Source organism: Drosophila erecta, unplaced genomic scaffold (assembly GCF_003286155.1).
Source record: "Drosophila erecta strain 14021-0224.00,06,07 unplaced genomic scaffold, DereRS2 tig00000055-arrow-pilon, whole genome shotgun sequence".
Classification (NCBI taxonomy): Eukaryota; Metazoa; Arthropoda; class Insecta; order Diptera; family Drosophilidae; genus Drosophila; species Drosophila erecta.
The window spans coordinates 5,254,000-5,272,916 of NW_020825200.1; the positions used below are offsets into that span (position 1 = coordinate 5,254,000).

Genomic DNA, 18,917 nt, shown 5'->3' on the forward strand with positions numbered 1-18,917 from the left:
TTGATTTTTTCTTATTTGTTTGTTTTAAGAGTAATCTTAGTTCTTCTTGTTGTTTTATACAAAAAATCAACAAAATAGTTAAACTAAAACTAAAGCAAAGAATTAATTTAAAAAGGGTCACATGAAAACTAAGAAAGTTGAATAAATCGAAATGAAGATAATTGATATAAATCGGAAATTGCGTGGAACTCATAAGAAATTTAATTGCATTGCTGCGTCTATATAATCGGTTTCTTCTTAATATTCCTCACTATAAATGTTGTTTAATGTTTCGTTCGTTAAAAACTTAAAGACACTTGGACAATGTTTGAAACTGCTACGAGTTGTTGGTTGATAAGTTGTTTTGGGTTTTTTCAAATTTGATTTACAATTATCGATTGATGTAGATTGCAATTATACAATTAATATGTAAACATTGCCGCTAGACTTGTTATTTATTTAATGCCTGGATGAATATTAAAACCATTCAAATTATGCTTTAAAAATAAATAAACATGTTTATTTGTGGTTGTTTCTCATGCTAGTGCGGGTTTTTTACTTGTCCTTCTCAGACTCGGCAGCGGCCACGGGCTTCTTGTTACCAATGGGGATGGCCACTCGGATCCTAGAAGATAAACGCGATTTAGAATATCTGTTTTACAGGGATTAAAGACGGCCAAACTCACTTGTCGGTGATTTCTGCCAATTTGCTGCGCCCCAGATCCAAGTAGGTGTCGATCGATTGCTTGTTGTTCTCGTAGACCTTGGGCAAGGTAAACAGCGAGACAAAGGCTGCAAAAATATAGAAGATTATCAGTTGTACACCCGATTGGGCTTAGCGAATCCTCCACTTACCCAAGATGACCAGAGTCATGCCATTGAACCAGGCACCCACGTAGGTGAAGACCCACAGAATGACGCCGAACTTGATCGAATCGATGATATCCTCAACCAGAAACAGACGCCTCAGCTCGGAGGTGAAGCCATTGATATGTGCCACAGCCACCCCGGCAATGTTCTGCACCTTTTCGTGCGACAGCGTCAGATCCAGCTCCAGGTATTCCCTGATTTCAAAAGAAGTTACGTTAGTTAACCACCATTTGGGGAGTTTCAGTCAACAAAACTCACTTGAAGGGGTGTCCCTCGTTTGTCTTTTGCACGGCCTGTGTCACAGATTTGTAGATTCTGAAGGCGACGGTGCCGAAGAGGGCCAGGAGCGACAAGTAGGCGAACACGCTGATCACCGAGAAGCTGGAAATGGCCACCAATGTGATCAGGCCAGCGCCGAAGACAATGCCGGATTTCTTCACATCGCGCCAGTAGATAAGGGATTCCACTGGAAAGAAGAGCAAATGGATCAATTAGAATCTGCTTTTGGTGCACCATACACATTTGATTTTTCATTCCCAAATTATAACCCTCATAAACTGTGAAAAGAGACGAGATAGAGTGGACAATGTGGACTGAGGATCCGCAAATATACAGAGGCACACATACGTTCAGCGTCTCGCAAGCATTTACATATATCTTTTCAGCTGGCGGCAATTATGCAATCTATGAGATAAATAGATGAGATACAGATTCGAGCACCACGGCCCCATCGGCTGAGGTGGTAATTATCGTTGGCATTTGTTTAACAGCATGCAACTAAGCTCTGCATTATAGTATCTGAACCCAAGCACCCCCTTTTTTCAGTCCGGTTCACTCACACAATCTGTTCGACATTTTCGGGTATTCAAGTTTTCGGGTTTCACAACGGATCGTTCGAGGTGCTCCTACGTTTGACGTTCGCTGCCAAGTTCTACACACTAGCGAAGTATTATTTGGCGTCTGCTGGTCGGGGGCAGAACGTATATGAAAATGTCTAGAAGAAGAGGGCCAAATTGTCCGGACCCAGCCGGAAAACAAAAGAGAGCCGCAAAGAGCATAGATACCAAGTGGGAAGAGCGATGGCAAACGAGTGTTTGAGTGGTGAACGGATATGGAAATGGTAGTGGTAATCGCTTAGGAATCGATTGTCCAGCTCGTGCCGGAATGTATCTTGTGGATTCAGCCGCTGACGTAAACACCTCTCTATCCACTACAACCTGGCCATCGGATTCGGCTTCATTCGCTTTCGTCGGATTTGCCGATAAGAAGTCACTGCCCCACGGCGTCTGGGTTAACCCAATTAAGATATGTACTAAAACAAACAATAGTTCTATAAATACACATCTCAAGTGTTGGGATTTGCCAACTCATTGAGAGGTCATTAGTTTGAACTGATTTGTTAGGGTGCTCAGGTAACTAATAAGGGAAATCCAGTAAGGTGCTTCCCATAAGGAAATGATATATGGCCTATAATTAACGATAAGCATTTATTATTTTATAGTGCCCTTGCGTTTGGGAAACACATTAATGGGTTAATAATGGTATGTTTGTTGGAGATGCGTTGAAATATATATGTTATTCTTACAGGTATCATTTTAAAGACTGAGTACAATGAAAAACTAAATGGTATATCACTTAGGAATACACCTAAACAAATAGTATATAGATGAAACCGAAAGCCTGCGAGCTGGGTAAACTAGTTTTCTGACTGAGACTCGGATTCGAATTAGTCTAAAGTTGCTAGGCCAGACTCCATCTGAGAGGTATTATGTAAATATGGGTGAAATAAATTAGAAAGGAGACGCACAATAGTGATGAGATGGCAGCGTCTGAGGCCCTAAACTGGGTAAAAAGACTGAAAAAGATCTCTCGTGGGAGAAAGTTACCCGAGTAGCAATTGAATCGAAGAGTTCGTTACAATTGCAACTTCAATCCCGCCGAAGATTTCTTCGGATGGAACTGGTTTGGTTTCGTCCGCCTTGAAACCCGTTTTGGCCGAAAGTGAAGTGCAGCCTCATCGGGACCGCAGAACACGTATGTAGTAGTGGAAAATAATTACAGAAAAGAAGGCAGATAAGAACGACTGGGACTGATAACGTATAGTAAGTACCTGATACTTAGACACTTGTTTAATAATTCAATTTAAAATTGCCAATGCAAGCTGGATTTATGATGATGGGCGAACATTTTTGTTGTGCTGGTTGCCAAGCACTGAGTTCACAACGTGGCAAAAAAAATATACGAAATTAGCACTGTCTAGAATGGAAGTGAAAAAGAATTTGCATAGCGAAGGCTGGATTTGATTGGATTGTGCTTTTTGGTTATGACCATCACTCAACATTTTAGCCACGTTGACTCTGATGATATTCTGTTGCTGACGTTGGCAGCAATCACTGCTCCATAAATAAATTTTATTCCACGACCCCCCGAAGATAAGACCCTCGTTGCGTTGTTGTTTTCGGGTGGGCTTTAAGAACCCACAGTGGTCAACGTGGACCAGAGGCCAGGTGATAGCAAGGTGGAGATAGCTCCCTGATGGTTTCGTATTTGGTATTACCTGGTCCGCGTTCTGGAAGCGGCTGAAAGTTGCCGTTGGAGTTGTTGCGAGAGTAGCGCTTGCTGCCACCTGCCATGTTTGGTGTTTTCTTAGCTTTTTAGTTTTGAAAACCGTTACTAGCTTGGCGCCAAAATGTATGCAAAGCGGTCTGGCTTTTCGCGTGTCTAGGCTTAATTACAGCGATGAAGTTAGTTAGTTAGCTGGCTAGTCACGCACACACACACTCACTGGCACACGAATGGGACGATTCGGCCGACCGTCTGAATCGAGCGCAGCAAAAGAACTGGAAGAAGTTTGAGCACAAATTAAACCAACAAGCCTCCAATTTGCCGTCGCATATGGGGAACTGCTTGGTTGGAGCGAGCGGGACAGCAATTGTAGCGGGTGGGGGAGCGAGAGAAAGGGAGAGGGCGCGAGAGTGGCGGCAAACAAGTTTTCTGGATTAAAAAAGCAGTGGGAGCCCCAGCAAGCAGTACACAGTGGGCGCTCGAGCAATCCAATCGATTAATGGTCCACATATACAATTTAATGATTTCAATAAACACCATTACAGTGAATTTAATTTGTATTGTTTTTTGATGGTACTTATTGCAAAATTATTCTTTCATAAGCTAACAAACTTATTTAATCAGCGCCAATCTAGGCAGCCCGGCCCACTGTGCGGTTGGAGAGAGCTCCATTGGAGAGCGGGAGAGAGCAAAAGACGATCCGCATTGAAAGTAAAAGATAACGCGCAGTAACAACAACAAATCCGGCATGGGGGCCGCAAGGAGAGTCCGTACATATGTCAGCAAACGTGTCAACCTCAACCACGAACTTGGATTCGCGTTTCGGCTGTGTGGAGCCGAAGATTGGAGATTGGACTTACGTAGTGTTACGTTGAGTGACGTAGTGGGTGGGGTTTTGCGGTTGAATCATGAATCCGAAGCGTGACCAACAATGGCGAAATGCGGGAAATGCTAACACATACGATGGACCTAAATCAATAAATTAAATCTCCACTCACATCCCCCACCATTTGTACTGCTTATCTGGGCTCAATGGGTTCACTGGACTGCTTGCGCCAGTTTGACAGCCACTGTGCATGAAAATACCCTAAGCCCCGCTCAAATGAAAACGCAATAGACGGGAAAACTGCGTTTTGGCGAAATGCGAAAAAGCGTTTAAAGTGACATCATCATACGCAAACACTTACATAAATCCAACCCCAATCACCTCTAACGCTTTTGCGTTTGCTTTCTAACTTTTTTGGCGCGTTTGAATGAGTAAGCTCTGCTTCAAATGATATCATAGCGATGTTCGCTGACATAATTCCTAAGTGCGCGACAACAAACGAACATGAATGCAATTATTGTGTGCACCTGACATTGTCAGAAAGTCTGCAGAATTGCATAAGGCTATGTGTTCTAAAATAATAATAAGAAATGCAGCGCATAGAAGCAAAAAGAAAATAATATTAGAAAGTACACAGATGATGTGCACAAAATCCAATGCTTTTTTTTTACATTTATGATTAAATTTTGAAATCATAATTCACTCACGCACGCACCCCTCACTTGAAACCCCAAGAAAGTTCCACGAGTGACAAGCCACTTGAGGCTTTAATATTTTTATCAACTAAAGTTACCCAGCGGGAAGTGCTGATAAGAGGCAATTTTCTCAGATTAAGAATAGTTTTAAAAATCAATCACATTTCGCACAGTAATAATAATTGAAAAATTGTCACCATTGATAGAGTGAAAAAGATCAATGATTCCAAAAATACCCGATTCAGCAAACTCCTATCTAATCGAATATTAAAGCAGGGGACCTATCAGCCTTATAAGCCGAAATACTCTTCCAATTTTTCCTATAGTCCTCAACATTTTCCCTAAGACACTAAAAAGAATATTTATAAATAAATTACAGCTGCAATTAGAGAGAGGGGCTGTGTTGAAAAGAGAGGGAAAGAGAAAGAGCGCTAGGTGAGAAATAAAAGAAATTTCCCCAAGGGAAATTCCGTTTCATTCGATTTTCAGCTGGCCATGCGGTCGGCCCTCATATCTAACCAAACCCTATACCTACAAACATATGTACGTACATATGTACATATATATTGGAATTCTTCGGGAAAAATTTTCATTTAATTTTACTTACACGACTCGCGGTTCAGGGGCAAGTCTTTGAGTTCGCCCAGCGATTGCAGCAGACCCTGCAGCTGTTCCAGACCAGCAGCCATCGTATCTTATTGTGTTTGGGTTTGGATTGACTGAGTATATGTGGTTTTAGTTCTATCACTAAAGCTTTTCGCCCGACTGCAAGTGGAGGACAAAATTGGAAATGTAGCGAAAGTACGGTCGAATTCTCGCGCGGTTCACGGATCGAGGAAATGCGAATAATGCAACCGCGGGCATTAACATTAGCCAACTGAACGATCGCGGGCCAGAGCAAAACCCGATGGGATCCGACCTAGACGAGAGATATAGAACCCGTCCGAGAGTTCCTCGCACTCGCGGACGGAACTGATATGGAAAGAGCCAGTCAGCGGGGCCAGATAATAGGATAGGATTAATATTATTATATTATTTCATTCACCGCTGCTTTACGACGATAACCGCGATGGCTAGGTGCACGTCTTGATATTGAATGTGATACAGTGGTCGCTGGCTAGGGGTGATTACTTGGCGTTTTCAGATCTTTGTTAATAAATTGTAATCCTCTAAGGCAAAGTACACCAAATAAAAGGTGTATGAAAATAGGCACTGATGCTGTATGATGATGTCGTTTGCTAATGTTCAGAATTTAATTGATGTATAAGACTGGATGAGTAATAAGAAGCCCACTTTAGTGCTACATCTGGAACTTCGCACCTTCTAGCGAGCACTGTATCCACATTGCATATATAGCCAGTGCTAGGGCACCTATCCAAGTTATATAATTAGAAAAGTATCCGCACAAAAAACACAAGAAATTCCGCGAGTTTTTCTGGGGCTGGGGCAAACAGATTCAGAATCGGAATAATGCCGAGTGCTGAATGCTGCGACGACAATGACAAAGGCGCGGATACGTGTTTCTGTCAGCTGCAAGTGCAGGTCATTCGATGAGTTCAAACAGCTGACACAATCCGTGCCATCCGCAGTGCAGGAAGGGTATCCGCATCCCGCACAGACACTGTCACACACTTATAGCGAAACGCACGGGCACGCAGAGTGCGGAAAGAACCATTTACCGATCTCGTTTTCGTGTTCGTTTTCTCGATCTCGATCTGGACCTAGATCCCGACTCTGGGGCAATGTGACGTTGTCAAAGTCCGTACATCAACTAAACTACAATTAATTTCAGATGCGCTCAGCTCGTCGCAGGGCGAAGCGAATACACTCATGCCCACACAAACACAAGCGCACACACACACGCGCTGAAATTACACACGCAGGTACCTAGCTCGGAGAACAGCTGCGAGCAGTGAAATAGAAATAAGTGTAGAAATGTAACAAATACCAAAACTAACTTTATTTTAAGTTTTGGTTGTAAGTCACAACATCATGTACTTAAAAAATAATGAATTATGTACATATATTCCCCCACACTGAACAATACTTTTAATAACTTCTCAGTGAATCAGCAATAAATGAATGTTTAAAAAATTCAATGAAACGAAGAATGAGTAATCCGAAATGCCTATCGTATTGGCCCTTGCTGTGCGCAAGGAAGGGAAGAGGAAGGGCCTATGGCGAATTTCGAATAACATTGCTCGGAGAGAATCGCCCAGAGAGGGGGTGTTTTTATGGCCCAGCAGCAAGCATTTGTAGCCGTTAATGTAGTTGTCGCCTGCCAACAAACACACATGTGCGAAAATGCAAGTTAGGTAGCCGACTGTTTTTCTCCCGAACATGTCTCTGCATGCAGCGATCACCGGGAACAGGTAAAAGGAATCGCAGAGAGCGTATGTCCAGGTGAGAAGATGAGAGACCAAAGGGAAGCTGAACCGAATCGGTAAAACCGGTCAGGTACACGTGATCGGGTCCTAAAGGTCATACAAATGCGAACCGGTTATAATTTATGGCTACAGTGAAGGTGATCCAATTGTCAGGTTAAATTAAATGTAGTCTATACTATGCATTTGTACAGATCCTGTAGCATACAATACCATTTAATATGCTTTACATCTTGATTTTTGGTAGTCGATCTCTATGGATGTGTTATATCGGGTCCCCACTGTTCCAATATTCTGTTCCTCCCCAGTTCAACTGCTTGACCGCCCAGTGCAGCCTACATAGCAATCTTTAAATGTTAAACCGCACGGCTAGCAGAACAACAACACCAACTACAAAGATAATGCCAACGGCAGCAACAAATGACAGCGAATGGCTGAAATACTTAGCTAAAAGGCTAAAATTAGCAGGCAACTGTGAGTTTGAACATTGACGCCGGCCGGGTAGTCAGCATCCAAAGGGGGTGCGAATGGGAGAGAACGAGATAGATGAGTGCAGTAATGAATGAGATGGGAGACAGCCAGATTCAAGGTTAACGGTTTGGCGCCTTCAAGAAGCTGCTCACTGCTTATTTTGAATGATGAACTGCTTGCGGTAAGCAGTACGAACTGCTTACCCAAAAGCCCTCGAAATTTAAAATTTTGAATTTTCACTTTTCGCGATCTGACGTCATCATCGATAAAACCAAAAGCTCTGGGTGCTCATGACTTGGCGACTCCCTTATCTTCAATTTCTAATTGCAGACCAGTTATCGTTAGAATTAAGTCATTTCTACTGGCTTATCATTGTTATTTGTGCGTTTTTGCTAATTTTTCATTTCAATGCAAATATTTCGCATATATAAATAATTTTTTTTTGGCGCTGAATTAGCAATGGCCAGAAAAATACTGTCGATGATCTAATCGATTTCGACTGGAAGTATAAAATGATATATGTACACAAATGTTTTTAGACAAAAAGAAATCTTGTCGACCAGGGCACGTAGCATTTCCCTTTTTGGTCGTTACTCAATCTAGTTCTTAAGACAGGTAAAAAATGTGGTAAGATAAAGACCTAAAGACCGTTGGCTTAGATAGTTATATCTTTAAAATTAATAGCAATGCAGTCATGGCTAACAACTGAAACGAGTCATTTCGATATTTATAAACGAAATATTCAATAAAAATCGAAATTTCACAACTTCGAATGGAAAGCACAAACTAGAACAACGGATAACTAATCATGATTCTTAACGCTAGACTTGCGAACACATCATGTCTAATTAACAGTTTTACAATCACCGCTCGCTTGGCTTTCCTCTTCTGGAGAATGCTAATGTGGGCCGACTTCCGACTGACTGACTCGATTATCCAAGTATTCGAGTGCCCACAGTGGGCAGTCCACTGCGAGCGGCACTTAAGCTCCTAACCATGTCCAAATTGGGCTGAAAGCACGGAGAAATCCATCAGCGCCGCAGGTTCATGTTTAGCCACTCGTGCAAAATGTATTTTGGCGCATGGAGGAGAAAGACTCATGTAGAAAGGAAGGGAAAGCACATTTTTGCAAATTTGGGAGTGGCTGGATAATGAAAAATTGATATTCTAGAGCTTACAGCTTTTTTTATATGTCAGTATGTAATAGGATGTATATAAATTTTAGCTTAAGTAATAATGAATAGATACACTAAATATTTACATGTAGGTGCAATAATCAGTAAGTGGTGATGTAAAATTAATTGGCCAATTAAACTATTTTAGTCTGCTTTAGATGTTAGATGTTTTATTGATAGCGATGTGAGATTCTGAACATAACAAGTGTAATAAAAAATCGATTTAATTTAAAGCCAAAGTCCAGCATTTTGAATGACTAAGAGAAGCACAGTCCCAGTGCATGATTAACGAGTGATTTTTAATAATAACTAAAGTAATCTGGTGGCGACCAAATTAAAACGAATTAGTCATAGCGAAGCAAATAATTTTACAGCCAAAAGCTGATTAAAAGCGGTGCACTAAGTGAGTATATATATATGTATATACATATATGCACATACATACGTTTGTACAGACATACTAGTACCTATAGAAAGTGCATGGAGCGTTAGACTGAGCTCAGATTGCATGCGAGGCCTTTGCCCCTCATTTTTGTGGTGGGGAAAACGGCAGACGCCCCATATCAGTTTGCGATTTTCAGTGGTAAAGTGTTTTTGTGAATATGCAACAACAGAGTATATGCATCCCAAAACCAAAATTTTAATGTGCTACATACTAACTACCGATTTAAAAGAAACTGCGTGGCATGTGCATTATTAACTGACCATCTTTTACAAGCCGAAATTCAGTTATTGAAAAGTGGTTCTACTATACTGGCCGGCACTGTGCCGCCTGGCGGTATAGTTGGGTTGGCTTAGCATGCGATCCGATTACGGTTACCGCTCACCGCTTCAGTGCAAATCGTTTGGCTGGCGGGTAACTGAACTATATGAAAACGACGGCTAATTGCATTGCGACTGGACTTGCAACCGAATATATGAAAGGGAAGGCAGGGAAGGGGGAGTGCAAAGTGAGGGGCGTGGCAGCAACCCCCATGAGCATTACAGAAAATGAAAATTGTTTGTTAGGCACCCTCCAGGTGAAAGCTGCACCAAACATGAAACTAAACTTTAAAGTGCAGTAGCAAAGTAGAAAATGTAGCTTACATGTATATATTTCAGTAAAAATACAACATTAAGGGAAGAGATTTAGTTAGCTACTATACATATATGTACATATAAGCGTATATTTAACAGCGTTTTGAATGTTATCCACATCGGCATCCCCCAATACATGTAATATTGCCCTAGAAAAGTACTGAGACAATGCAGAGTGGAGCACTCGAAAGGATATGCGGAATAATGTGGCATACTTTCTGGGGCACTGCTTGCAGCAAATGAATACAACAGCAACAGCAACAGCGTACAGCACAAAGCCCGTCATTTGTACTTGTGCTCGTAGGCTCTTAACCAAAGAGGGGAGCAAAACAAAGTCAACAACAATAACAACACAAAAAAGGACAACGGGGGTGGCTCGATGACATCATCATCATAATCATATAAAACGCATATTGACAACCGTTTCGTAGGATTTGTACAGTTACAGTTTTACAGCGCACAGGCTGGGCGGCTAAGCAGCAGAGTCGCGGGCACAGTTTTAGCTGCACTTGACTTACCTTGCGGGTGCAAACGTTCGGGCTTAAACCAGGCATCTGCAAATAGGCGATTGATATATTGATTTTCGTTAGTTTAGCGGTTAGTCGAGGTGCGAAAAGATAATGAAAACAGGAGTGGAAGGAGATGGCGTGCAAAACAAAAACTTAGTGCAAAAGCAGTTAGGCAGAGTTAAGGACCAAGCAGTTGAAGCAGTATTTAAAGTAAAATTTAAAAGCAAAAACAGTTTTAATACAGGAAAGCGTTAAAAACCACTTGTACAACACAGTATACATATATACTATATAGACAAATTATACAATGCTTAAGCTTAAAACTACCACCCAGGCCACCGTTGACAGAGGTTAGTTTTGTTGTTTTTCCAACTTATTTCCCAAATTCGGGGTGAGTTTCGTTTTTTGGGGTATTTCCTTTCATTTTTTTAACTTACTGGGATCGAGTATGGAACAAATCAATGGGCGCTGCTTGCACACGCCATTCTGACCGGTTTCACCAAATGCAGACATTATGCTGTTTTTTTTTTACAATTTGGGTTTGCTTTTTGCTTAGCACACTTCTTCGTTAGCACTACGAGTTATCCTTTCTATTTGGATAGTAACTTTTCCGTTTTATTCGATTGTTTTCGTTGAGCAAAGCGCAGCGCAGCAAGAGAGAGCGGAGAGAACGAACGGGTATTACGACGTTAGGGTATTACGCTATAAGAATTTTCCACTTCCGTGTGGCGGCCTCACGACGCGTATAGAGACTGAAACGTATTGGGAAAAGCTTCGCCGCGAAAAGCAGGCCGGGCGTTTCCCCCACCCCACCCCCCGAAAAGGACAACCCTAGGCTCAGAGCGGCGGCGCCGAGAGAGAGAGAGATGTCTAAGCGGCCCGCTGTGCACACTGCACACTACAGTGAGCCCCCTTGATCGTTAACAAAGCGTGTCCTTTTGTCACTGGAAGTGTTTTAAATTCGCTTCAAGATGCGTCTAAGAGTAAGCCACTGTATTTTAAAAAAAGCTAAAAGCAATGGGAACATGGTTTCCAAAACTGAAAATATTCCAACTCAAGCTTTAACATGTAGTCCTTTAGTTTTCAAAAATTCTAAAATTAGTTTGTGGTAAGAGTTTGCTTGGTCTCCAGCATAGTCGCTACTGTCGCATAGTGTCCACTGTAGTCGCCCGGCCGGGCTGAGTACGATGCGGATGCGGATTGAATGAGAGGGCAACCGCAAGTCTCACCAAGTTGAGCAACCGTGCTTAGCCCTGAACTCGGTGGCTCGGCAGTAGCGTTCGATTTGCCGCCGAGTTTGGGGAAAGCTCGCGAGCTGGGGGGCCATCGATTTCACCTATTGCAGCTGACCCGCTGCCTGGAGAGCAGCGGAGAGTTTTCCGGGCGGAGACTTTTCTTCGCTTTCCGCGCAGCGCATGCGTTGGCTCCTGCAGGACTCGTGTTGTTTTCGTTTGACACCCACCCACCGGATTGGGCCGGAAATTGCCAGACGCTGCAACTTTTGGGTGCGGTGGGTGCAGATGCTGTTGCTATCGCCATCACACATCCCACCCCCATCCCGCAGCCCCCAGCTTGCCCTTTGACCCCGCCCTGCAGTTGCGTGCGGCGCGATAAATGGATGGGAAATCAATGAACTAAGACTCGAAACGCATTTCGCACTTTTCTGGCCATCGGTTGTCTATGCTAGCATTGCTCCGTTTTGCAAAGTTGAATACTTTTGGCCAACGACCAAGTTATGACACGAGTTTTTGACGCATTCCGTATGAGATGTGCTGCCAAAAAGGCAAACTTCCTTGACGGTTTAGCACAGTTCTGTCCGAATGAAATCGATATTTAGCAGGAGCATACGGAAGCATGTTTTCCGGCGCTATTTCAAAAGGAAAATCATACCACAACTTTTGCATTCAGTTTTTTGATACTAATAAATTTGACCTACTTTCTTAGTAGGAGCCAAGTACAAAAATATGGCACTCTTTAAAAAAAAAAGACTATGTCTATGTCTGTTAAATCTCGTAACAAGGTTATTACGAAAGTGAAGCCTATTTTCAGACAGCTATTCACGTAAACTGATACTCGAAAGCAACCATAAGAGCCATGGTTTTTTTTCACTGTAAGAGAAATTCACCTATTCGATGTAATCCACATATCGAGCAATACCCCTGACCAAATTGTTTTTAGGTTAAATTTGACCCACGCACAATAACTTTCCTAATATAGGCAACTCTCCTCCGCTTTTTCCACCGAGCACCATGTGTTCTCCTTTTTGTGGCCCCAAAAAAGCGAATACCCCCCACTTAATCGATCGTTGGCGGCGTGGGAGGCGCAATTAACCAAAAATAATTTAAAAAAAGCACACATTGTTTACTCAGTTCCACTTTTCGGATGTCCGTCTTTCTTTGCCGAGCAACACAACGCGCAAGTAAAATTAAAATAAATTCTAAATCTCCGATCTCCGGTCGGCTGGGAATTGTTATAGTTATAATACACAAATGTGTAAAGTTAAAGTGTGACGATATCGGGAGCTGTCAGTGAACTACAGTTGATTGCAACTGCAACTACGACCATTGGCGATAATGGGGGTGCGATAAGGTGGATGCTAAACCAGAGAGGAAGATGCAATGGAGAAATGCGATTTGGATGCGAGTCCAAAGCGAAATCAATGGCAAATTGGAAGACAAAAGCGCAGCGAAGACAAAAGAACAAGGCACATGTACATATGTACATATGAGTAGCAATGGAATAAAAATAGCCGCATAATCGCACAAAAGGGATGCATTCAGACTGCCAGACAGAGGCGTCGATGAAAATCACTAATTGGAAAATGTTTTTCCGCAGCTTGTGGCCGCCTGCATGCCGTTAAAAACTGGCATTCGCCCCACGGGAGACGAAAATTGAATTATCCGCTGGCTAAATTAGCGCCCTGGCGAAAGGTAGTAGAAATACGAATGTAAACGTGAGATTGACAAATAGTAGCAGACATTACTGCGCAACAATAAATTACTCTGCCGCAAATTGCTTTAATGGACACGAAGCTGAAACACAGAAAGCGGATAAAGAATCGCAATGAAATAAAGCGAAATATGAACGGACATGTGTACGTCAATGGCGGGCTACATATGGCTACATACTCTAGTATGCCCTATATATACAGCCACATAGAGCTTTTGGAATGGAGCAGCTACCGAGCTGGTGAGCCACTGAGCAGCTGATTCACGCCGGTTAAGTATCTCGGTAGTGGTGGAACCAGCTCGAGAATCTTGCCCCTTTCCTATCTACTATACTCGGTGTGATGAGTTGCCCAGTTGGGATTAGTTATGCAATTTACCTTCTTTTCACCTCTATCTATCTGTTCATCTAAGGTGTACCTATCTGCTGTGCGATTCACAGCGCCCTATCTATTTAATTGTCTCTGTTTGCTTTGTTAGACACAGTAAACGTTAAGGTCAACAAACAGTTAAGAATATTATGAAAATTAAAGAATATTATTGAATATAACATACACTATTTCCCGCTGTATATACTTTGCTTTCCCCAAAAGAACCTTCTTCCAATGTATTAGCTGGTTGCCTTTAGCGAACGACCCCTGTATTAACCAGCCACAGTTTTGTTCGTGGCATTCAAATGAGTGTGAATCACGCGGAGACGATCGATTTGCGAAAAATCTATGGAAACTATGAGAAAGCCGGCAAAAAAAAGAACATCGGCTGCAGTTCACATGGAGAATGATTAATGTCAAGGGAAATGGAAAAGTCGACATCAGAAGAGAGTATCTTCTAGGCAATTAAATTTCACCACATTGCGATACAAAAAATACATTTATAAAATAAGAGAGCCCCGCCAAAACCGATGACATCATGAGCAGAGTTGGAGGAAAAAACGACAGAAAAAAAACAAAAAACAAAGTAAGAGAGTGGCGAATGACTAACGCACAACACAAAATCATATAGAAGGGGCAGCAGGCGGAAGGAAAAGGCGTGGGATGCAAGGTGCGCCGCAAGGACACTGGAAACAAACATCGAAATGGTACTCAAATGACGGCGGTGCAATAGAATACTCTAGTGACGACGGGAGCACAACAAATTAATTAGAGCGCAATGATAACGGGTTGACTTAGTGCTATTTGCAGTGGCTAGACTCACCCAATCCGTATTTGCAGAAGATCTCCTCGACGGACGCAATCTTTGGCTGCGGCTGGGTCGATTCAACTGGCGCTGGAACGACCTTCGGCTTGGGCGGCTCCACCTTGGGCTTGGGTGGCTCCGGTTTCGGTTCGACTACGGGTGTGGTGGTGGTGGGTGCCTTGGGCGCGTCCTGGACACTGGGCTTGAACACCACCTCCTCGTCATCCAGATCGGTTATCAAAGCGGTTGTCACGGGTACAGCCACTGGAACCGGCTGGGGTTTGGCAACTGGTACTGGTACTTCTACTGCCACTGGCACTGGCACTGGAGCAGGAGCAGGAGCAGGAACAGCAGGTGGAGCAGCAACGGAAATGGGAGCTGGTATGGGTGCTGGTGCCGGTGCAGGTGCTGAGCGTGGCTCCTCCTTGAAATCGCTGACCAGATCCTCCGATGAGATGAACTTCTCGTTGTCCTGATCCTTAAGGGCATCCACAATGGGTTTCTTGGCCGGCGACGGTGTGTACGAAACGGACGGCGATTCGGTGTCCGAATCCTGATTGGCTTTGGTCACTGGAGCGGCAGGTTCAGCTGGGGCAGAAGTGGCTGGCTTGCCCAGGAAGTCATCCTCCTCATCGTCATAGAAATTTGCCGTGGACGGTGCCGTGGGCTGGAAGGCCTGGAGTGGAGCCGATGGCTGGTCACTGAAGCTGCCCAGGAGGTCCTCCTCGACAGGAGCTGGCACAGCAGGAGTTGGAGCCACAGAAGCTGGAGCCACTGGATCAGGAACCACATGAGCTGGAGCTTGTACTGGAATCGCCGGAGCTTGAGCTACCGTCTCGGAGAATGGAGCCAGGGGCGAGGAGAAGCCCCGCTCGGCATTCATGAAGTCGGTGGTCAGTCCACTGATGCCCTGCTTCACCTCCTTGCCGGCGTCGCGCAAAAAGTCCTCGAAATCATCCGTCTTCTCGGCGAACTTGGCGTCCAAATCAAGTTTGGCGTCCTTGGCGCCGCCGGAGATGCGTTGTACAATCTCCTGCGGATCGCCAAAGTCCAGGTTCTTTTGCTCGTTGGCGAAGTAGTGCTCCGTGTGGGCATTATCGTCCTGGGCGCCACCGCTCACGTTGCCAGCATCGTAGGCCTTTTGTGCCCGTTGAAAGATGTCATCGTTGGTGGCAGCGGCCTCCTTTTTCAGTTCGTCGAACTTCAAATCCATTTTCTCCAGTGTTTTGATTTCCAAATATTCTGCCTCTCTGATCAATCAGAAATTTTCACAGATGTGTTTGGGTATCCTGGCTTTCTGATTGGAACTTCGCACGCACGCTCAGCGGAGATGCTTCACACACACGACGCACCCAAACACACACACACACACACGCACAGGCACCGAGCTACAGCTGATTCGCCGGTTGGAATTAAAATGATTTTTTTTCTTGCCGACTTCACTGCTTTATGGTGACTGGAAGGCCGCAATTCGTAGGGTTTTGTGCTCGGGAACGTTAAATTTGGTTTGAGCAACAGCGACTTTTTACAGGCGCCGTCGATGCAGACGTTTGAAAAGTTTCAATGGACCTGCGCTAGAGGTGGCACACTGGCCGATACTATCGATTACGCGCACTGTATAATTGCCTAAAAATAGCCAAATGCCCTGATCAGCTGTGTTTCGAACCAAAGCGAATATTTAGCAGTGACATTAACCTAACAGCTCTGGTATATTAATCTAGCATTAATGCTAAACATATTTGGATTTCCAGAAACTTCGCATAATTCATTTATGTCTAATGTTTGATTTATTTGTAAACATAACAACCATGTTCAGGCGGTCCACTTGAGGCATCGCGTGTCCTGGTGCGTATTCAGGCACCTAACGCTGCAGTATCGCGTCCCGCAGGCGGTGCACGAGTACAAAGAGAAGTTGCCGCAAACGGCGCAGAAATGCCGCAAAGGCTTTTGCGGAGCCGGCGCCGCGGCGCTCTCGTAGTTGGGCTGCTTGTCCTTATCCTCCTCGAGCAGCTGCTGGAAGTTCTTGCGATACTTAGCGCGAAAGTATTCGGCGCCCTTGCGCTTGCCTTTCTTCTCCTTGGCAGTCTTCAGGTTGTCCTGGAATTTGGGCAACTTCTTCGACATGACGAGGTCTGCGTGTGGGTCATCGTGGAAATTGTCCTGTTCCAGGGCCTCCAAGGCTTTGCGCGCTCGCCTCTGGCGGGATGTGGAGTCGAGGACACGCTTCTTCTCAGCGTCCTTGATGCGGTTAGATTCTCGACCTGTCATGGTTGTTTTGGGCTTCTACTTTTGACTATTAGTTTTTGTGGTTGATTTTTTTAGGCGTCCTTGTCGTGCAACGGAAAGCTTATCCGATCCATCAAATCGTCCACTCGCGCCTGCAGCACTTCCACAATGTCCGTGGAGATAAACAAATGGTTTTCGTCCAGATCCTGGATAATGAATTTGCGACCCAGAGCCAGTTTCTCGTCCAAGTGCAGCAGGAATTGTTTCATAGCAGGATCACTAAGGGAAACGGTTTAAATATAGCAACACAAACGTCTAAGCTTCCACTTACCACTCCACCAGCACTCCTTTCATAACATTTACCATGTTGCCAGCATTTGCTTGCCGAAAATAATAAACAATTTCTTCAATTCTTAGGGATGCATGACAATCACAGTGAAGCGTAAATTAGAGCTGGCAATCGGGAGCCTCTAATATCGATATTTCGAGGATTTTAATTAACCTGGCTATCGAAGCTTAGTAATTATTGCACCCGCCTAATATTACTTATTTTAGTATGGCGACATAATTTTATTTTAAATTATCTAAGAAATGTATTTTAAGACATTTTGTTTTTATCCAACGCATAAATTAAATATTTTAAGATTGTTTAACCAGCGAAAGTTCCTTGCGAAAAAACAAAGCTGTTTTGCCAGTCCTATCAGTGCCACTCACAACAAAACGTAGACAGCAGTAGCGGAGTATTTGCCAGTCACACGGACAAACACTAAGGCAAAAGTGTGAGCAAATATTGAATTCCAAATTAAATTCGAATTATATCAGGCCAAAAGCACTCAATGGACGCTCTGAACGGAAGGAACGTGGCACTGCTGGTGCTTTGCCTGTGCGCCGGCTACGCCCTGGTGTTCGCCGAAGGCGAAAAGGAAATACCGGTCACCAAGTTCGGCCAGAACATAGCGCCGACGATGACTTTCCTTTACTGGTGCGTTATATGCGGGGCAATTAACATAATAGATAACGATGACCTATGTTTCTCCCTTTTGATCCGCCAAATAGCTACTCCTGCGGATATCGCAAGGCGTTCGAGGATTACGTTCGCCTGCTGGACGAGAAGTATCCACAGATTCAGGTCCATGGCGGCAACTACGATCCGCCGGGTCTGAACTATTACCTCTCCAAGATGATATTTGCATTGAAGATCATCATCATTGTGTCCGTGGTCAGTGCGGTCAGTCCGTTCACTTTCCTTGGCCTGAACACGCCCAGTTGGTGGGCTCACCTGCAGGCGAACAAATTATACGCCTGCATGATGATTTTTTTCCTGGGCAACATGCTCGAGGGCCAGCTCATCTCGTCAGGCGCTTTTGAGATTACACTGAATGATGTGCCCGTGTGGTCGAAACTGCAGACGGGACGCTTTCCATCGCCGGAGGTCCTCTTTCAGATCATCGATAACCATTTGCAGTTCACCGAAAAGGTGCAGGAGAATCCGGACTTTGTTAAATAATAGCATTGGACGGACTGGCGGGCGGAGCGGAAGCAGCAGTTGGACAACACCAAAACAGCCGCGGGCATCGATTCCCGGTTCTGAACCTATCTTAAACATAAGCTCCTTGTTCCGATATTATCCACTTAGCTGTATTTCTGTTTTCAACCTAACTCTAGCCCACTCTACGCATCCTATATCCTTGTATTCCGTGTAAATGCTTAGGGAACTGTATGTGTTCTTTGTGTTGAGCGGCAGGATGGCGATTAGAAACCGAACGGAGACGACCGGGGTACATCTGGAGATTCATTGCCTGCCTCTATAAAGATGTACCTTGTCCAAAGCCTTTATGCGATTGTGTATTCATTAACTGTTAGTGGGGGGAACAATTACTTATAAACGGATGTGTAAAACCTTTTTCAAATTGTAATACAATAAAAAATTCACTGGACAATTTCAAATGCGAACGAAATAGCATTTTACCGGAGAGGGTACAAAGTTCCCATACATTTGCAATCAAACAAAATTTCTTG

The 18,917-nt window shown here is 43.9% G+C and overlaps 4 protein-coding genes and 1 long non-coding RNA gene across 15 annotated transcripts; 2 read left to right on the plus strand and 3 right to left on the minus strand.

Moving 5' to 3' along the window:
* Positions 1–274: 274 nt before the first annotated feature.
* Positions 275–16,280, minus strand: LOC6540684 (reticulon-1-A). 10 transcript variants are annotated; one of them, XM_026979528.1, is made up of 7 exons: positions 12,908–13,259; positions 10,989–11,141; positions 10,561–10,596; positions 1,108–1,315; positions 835–1,043; positions 666–771; positions 275–604 (listed from the first exon to the last, which is right to left on the minus strand). In XM_026979528.1, the coding sequence occupies exons 2-7, from the start codon at positions 11,062–11,064 to the stop codon at positions 535–537; spliced, it is 705 nt and encodes a 234-aa protein (XP_026835329.1). In that variant the 5' UTR covers positions 11,065–11,141; positions 12,908–13,259; the 3' UTR covers positions 275–534. The 10 variants fall into 10 exon arrangements, with proteins under 10 accessions (XP_026835329.1, XP_015015110.1, XP_001968750.1 ...); XM_015159624.2 differs by having other exon boundaries at positions 10,989–11,156; XM_001968714.3 differs by lacking the exons at positions 10,989–11,141; positions 12,908–13,259 and adding an exon at positions 14,691–16,280.
* Positions 5,079–7,034, plus strand: LOC113564143. Of its 2 annotated transcripts, none has more exons than XR_003407817.1 (2): positions 5,079–5,478; positions 6,728–7,034. It is a non-coding gene; the product is annotated as an uncharacterized LOC113564143 (long non-coding RNA). The 2 variants fall into 2 exon arrangements; XR_003407816.1 differs by lacking the exon at positions 5,079–5,478 and adding an exon at positions 5,651–5,736.
* Positions 16,281–16,436: 156 nt separating the features above from the next.
* On the minus strand, positions 16,437–17,327 carry LOC6540610 (zinc finger HIT domain-containing protein 1). The gene is made up of 2 exons (XM_001968715.3): positions 17,230–17,327; positions 16,437–17,177 (listed from the first exon to the last, which is right to left on the minus strand). The coding sequence occupies exon 2, from the start codon at positions 16,938–16,940 to the stop codon at positions 16,485–16,487; it is 456 nt and encodes a 151-aa protein (XP_001968751.1). The 5' UTR covers positions 16,941–17,177; positions 17,230–17,327; the 3' UTR covers positions 16,437–16,484.
* LOC6540657 (general transcription factor IIH subunit 5) lies at positions 16,445–17,321 on the minus strand. Its single transcript, XM_001968716.3, has 2 exons — positions 17,230–17,321; positions 16,445–17,177 (listed from the first exon to the last, which is right to left on the minus strand). The coding sequence occupies exons 1-2, from the start codon at positions 17,262–17,264 to the stop codon at positions 16,991–16,993; spliced, it is 222 nt and encodes a 73-aa protein (XP_001968752.1). The 5' UTR covers positions 17,265–17,321; the 3' UTR covers positions 16,445–16,990.
* A 166-nt stretch (positions 17,328–17,493) lies between the features above and the next one.
* Positions 17,494–18,851, plus strand: LOC6540646 (thioredoxin reductase-like selenoprotein T homolog CG3887). The gene is made up of 2 exons (XM_001968717.3): positions 17,494–17,880; positions 17,955–18,851. The coding sequence occupies exons 1-2, from the start codon at positions 17,735–17,737 to the stop codon at positions 18,403–18,405; spliced, it is 597 nt and encodes a 198-aa protein (XP_001968753.1). The 5' UTR covers positions 17,494–17,734; the 3' UTR covers positions 18,406–18,851.
* Positions 18,852–18,917: the final 66 nt, after the last annotated feature.

Excerpts from the sequence above, each read along its gene's own strand:
- LOC6540646 (XM_001968717.3), top strand. The coding sequence starts at position 17,735 with ATGGACGCTCTGAACGGAAGGAACGTGGCACTGCTGGTGCTTTGCCTG. Across the intron at positions 17,881-17,954 it reads ACGATGACTTTCCTTTACTG|CTACTCCTGCGGATATCGCA; the intron begins GTGCGTTATATG and ends TCCGCCAAATAG.
- LOC6540610 (XM_001968715.3), bottom strand. The coding sequence starts at position 16,940 with ATGACAGGTCGAGAATCTAACCGCATCAAGGACGCTGAGAAGAAGCGT.
- LOC6540684 (XM_001968714.3), bottom strand. The coding sequence starts at position 15,885 with ATGGATTTGAAGTTCGACGAACTGAAAAAGGAGGCCGCTGCCACCAAC. Across the intron at positions 1,316-10,560 it reads CGAACGTTTGCACCCGCAAG|TGGAATCCCTTATCTACTGG; the intron begins GTAAGTCAAGTG and ends TCTTCTTTCCAG. Across the intron at positions 1,044-1,107 it reads AACGAGGGACACCCCTTCAA|GGAATACCTGGAGCTGGATC; the intron begins GTGAGTTTTGTT and ends TTTTGAAATCAG.
- LOC6540657 (XM_001968716.3), bottom strand. The coding sequence starts at position 17,264 with ATGGTAAATGTTATGAAAGGAGTGCTGGTGGAGTG. Across the intron at positions 17,178-17,229 it reads AAAGGAGTGCTGGTGGAGTG|TGATCCTGCTATGAAACAAT; the intron begins GTAAGTGGAAGC and ends CGTTTCCCTTAG.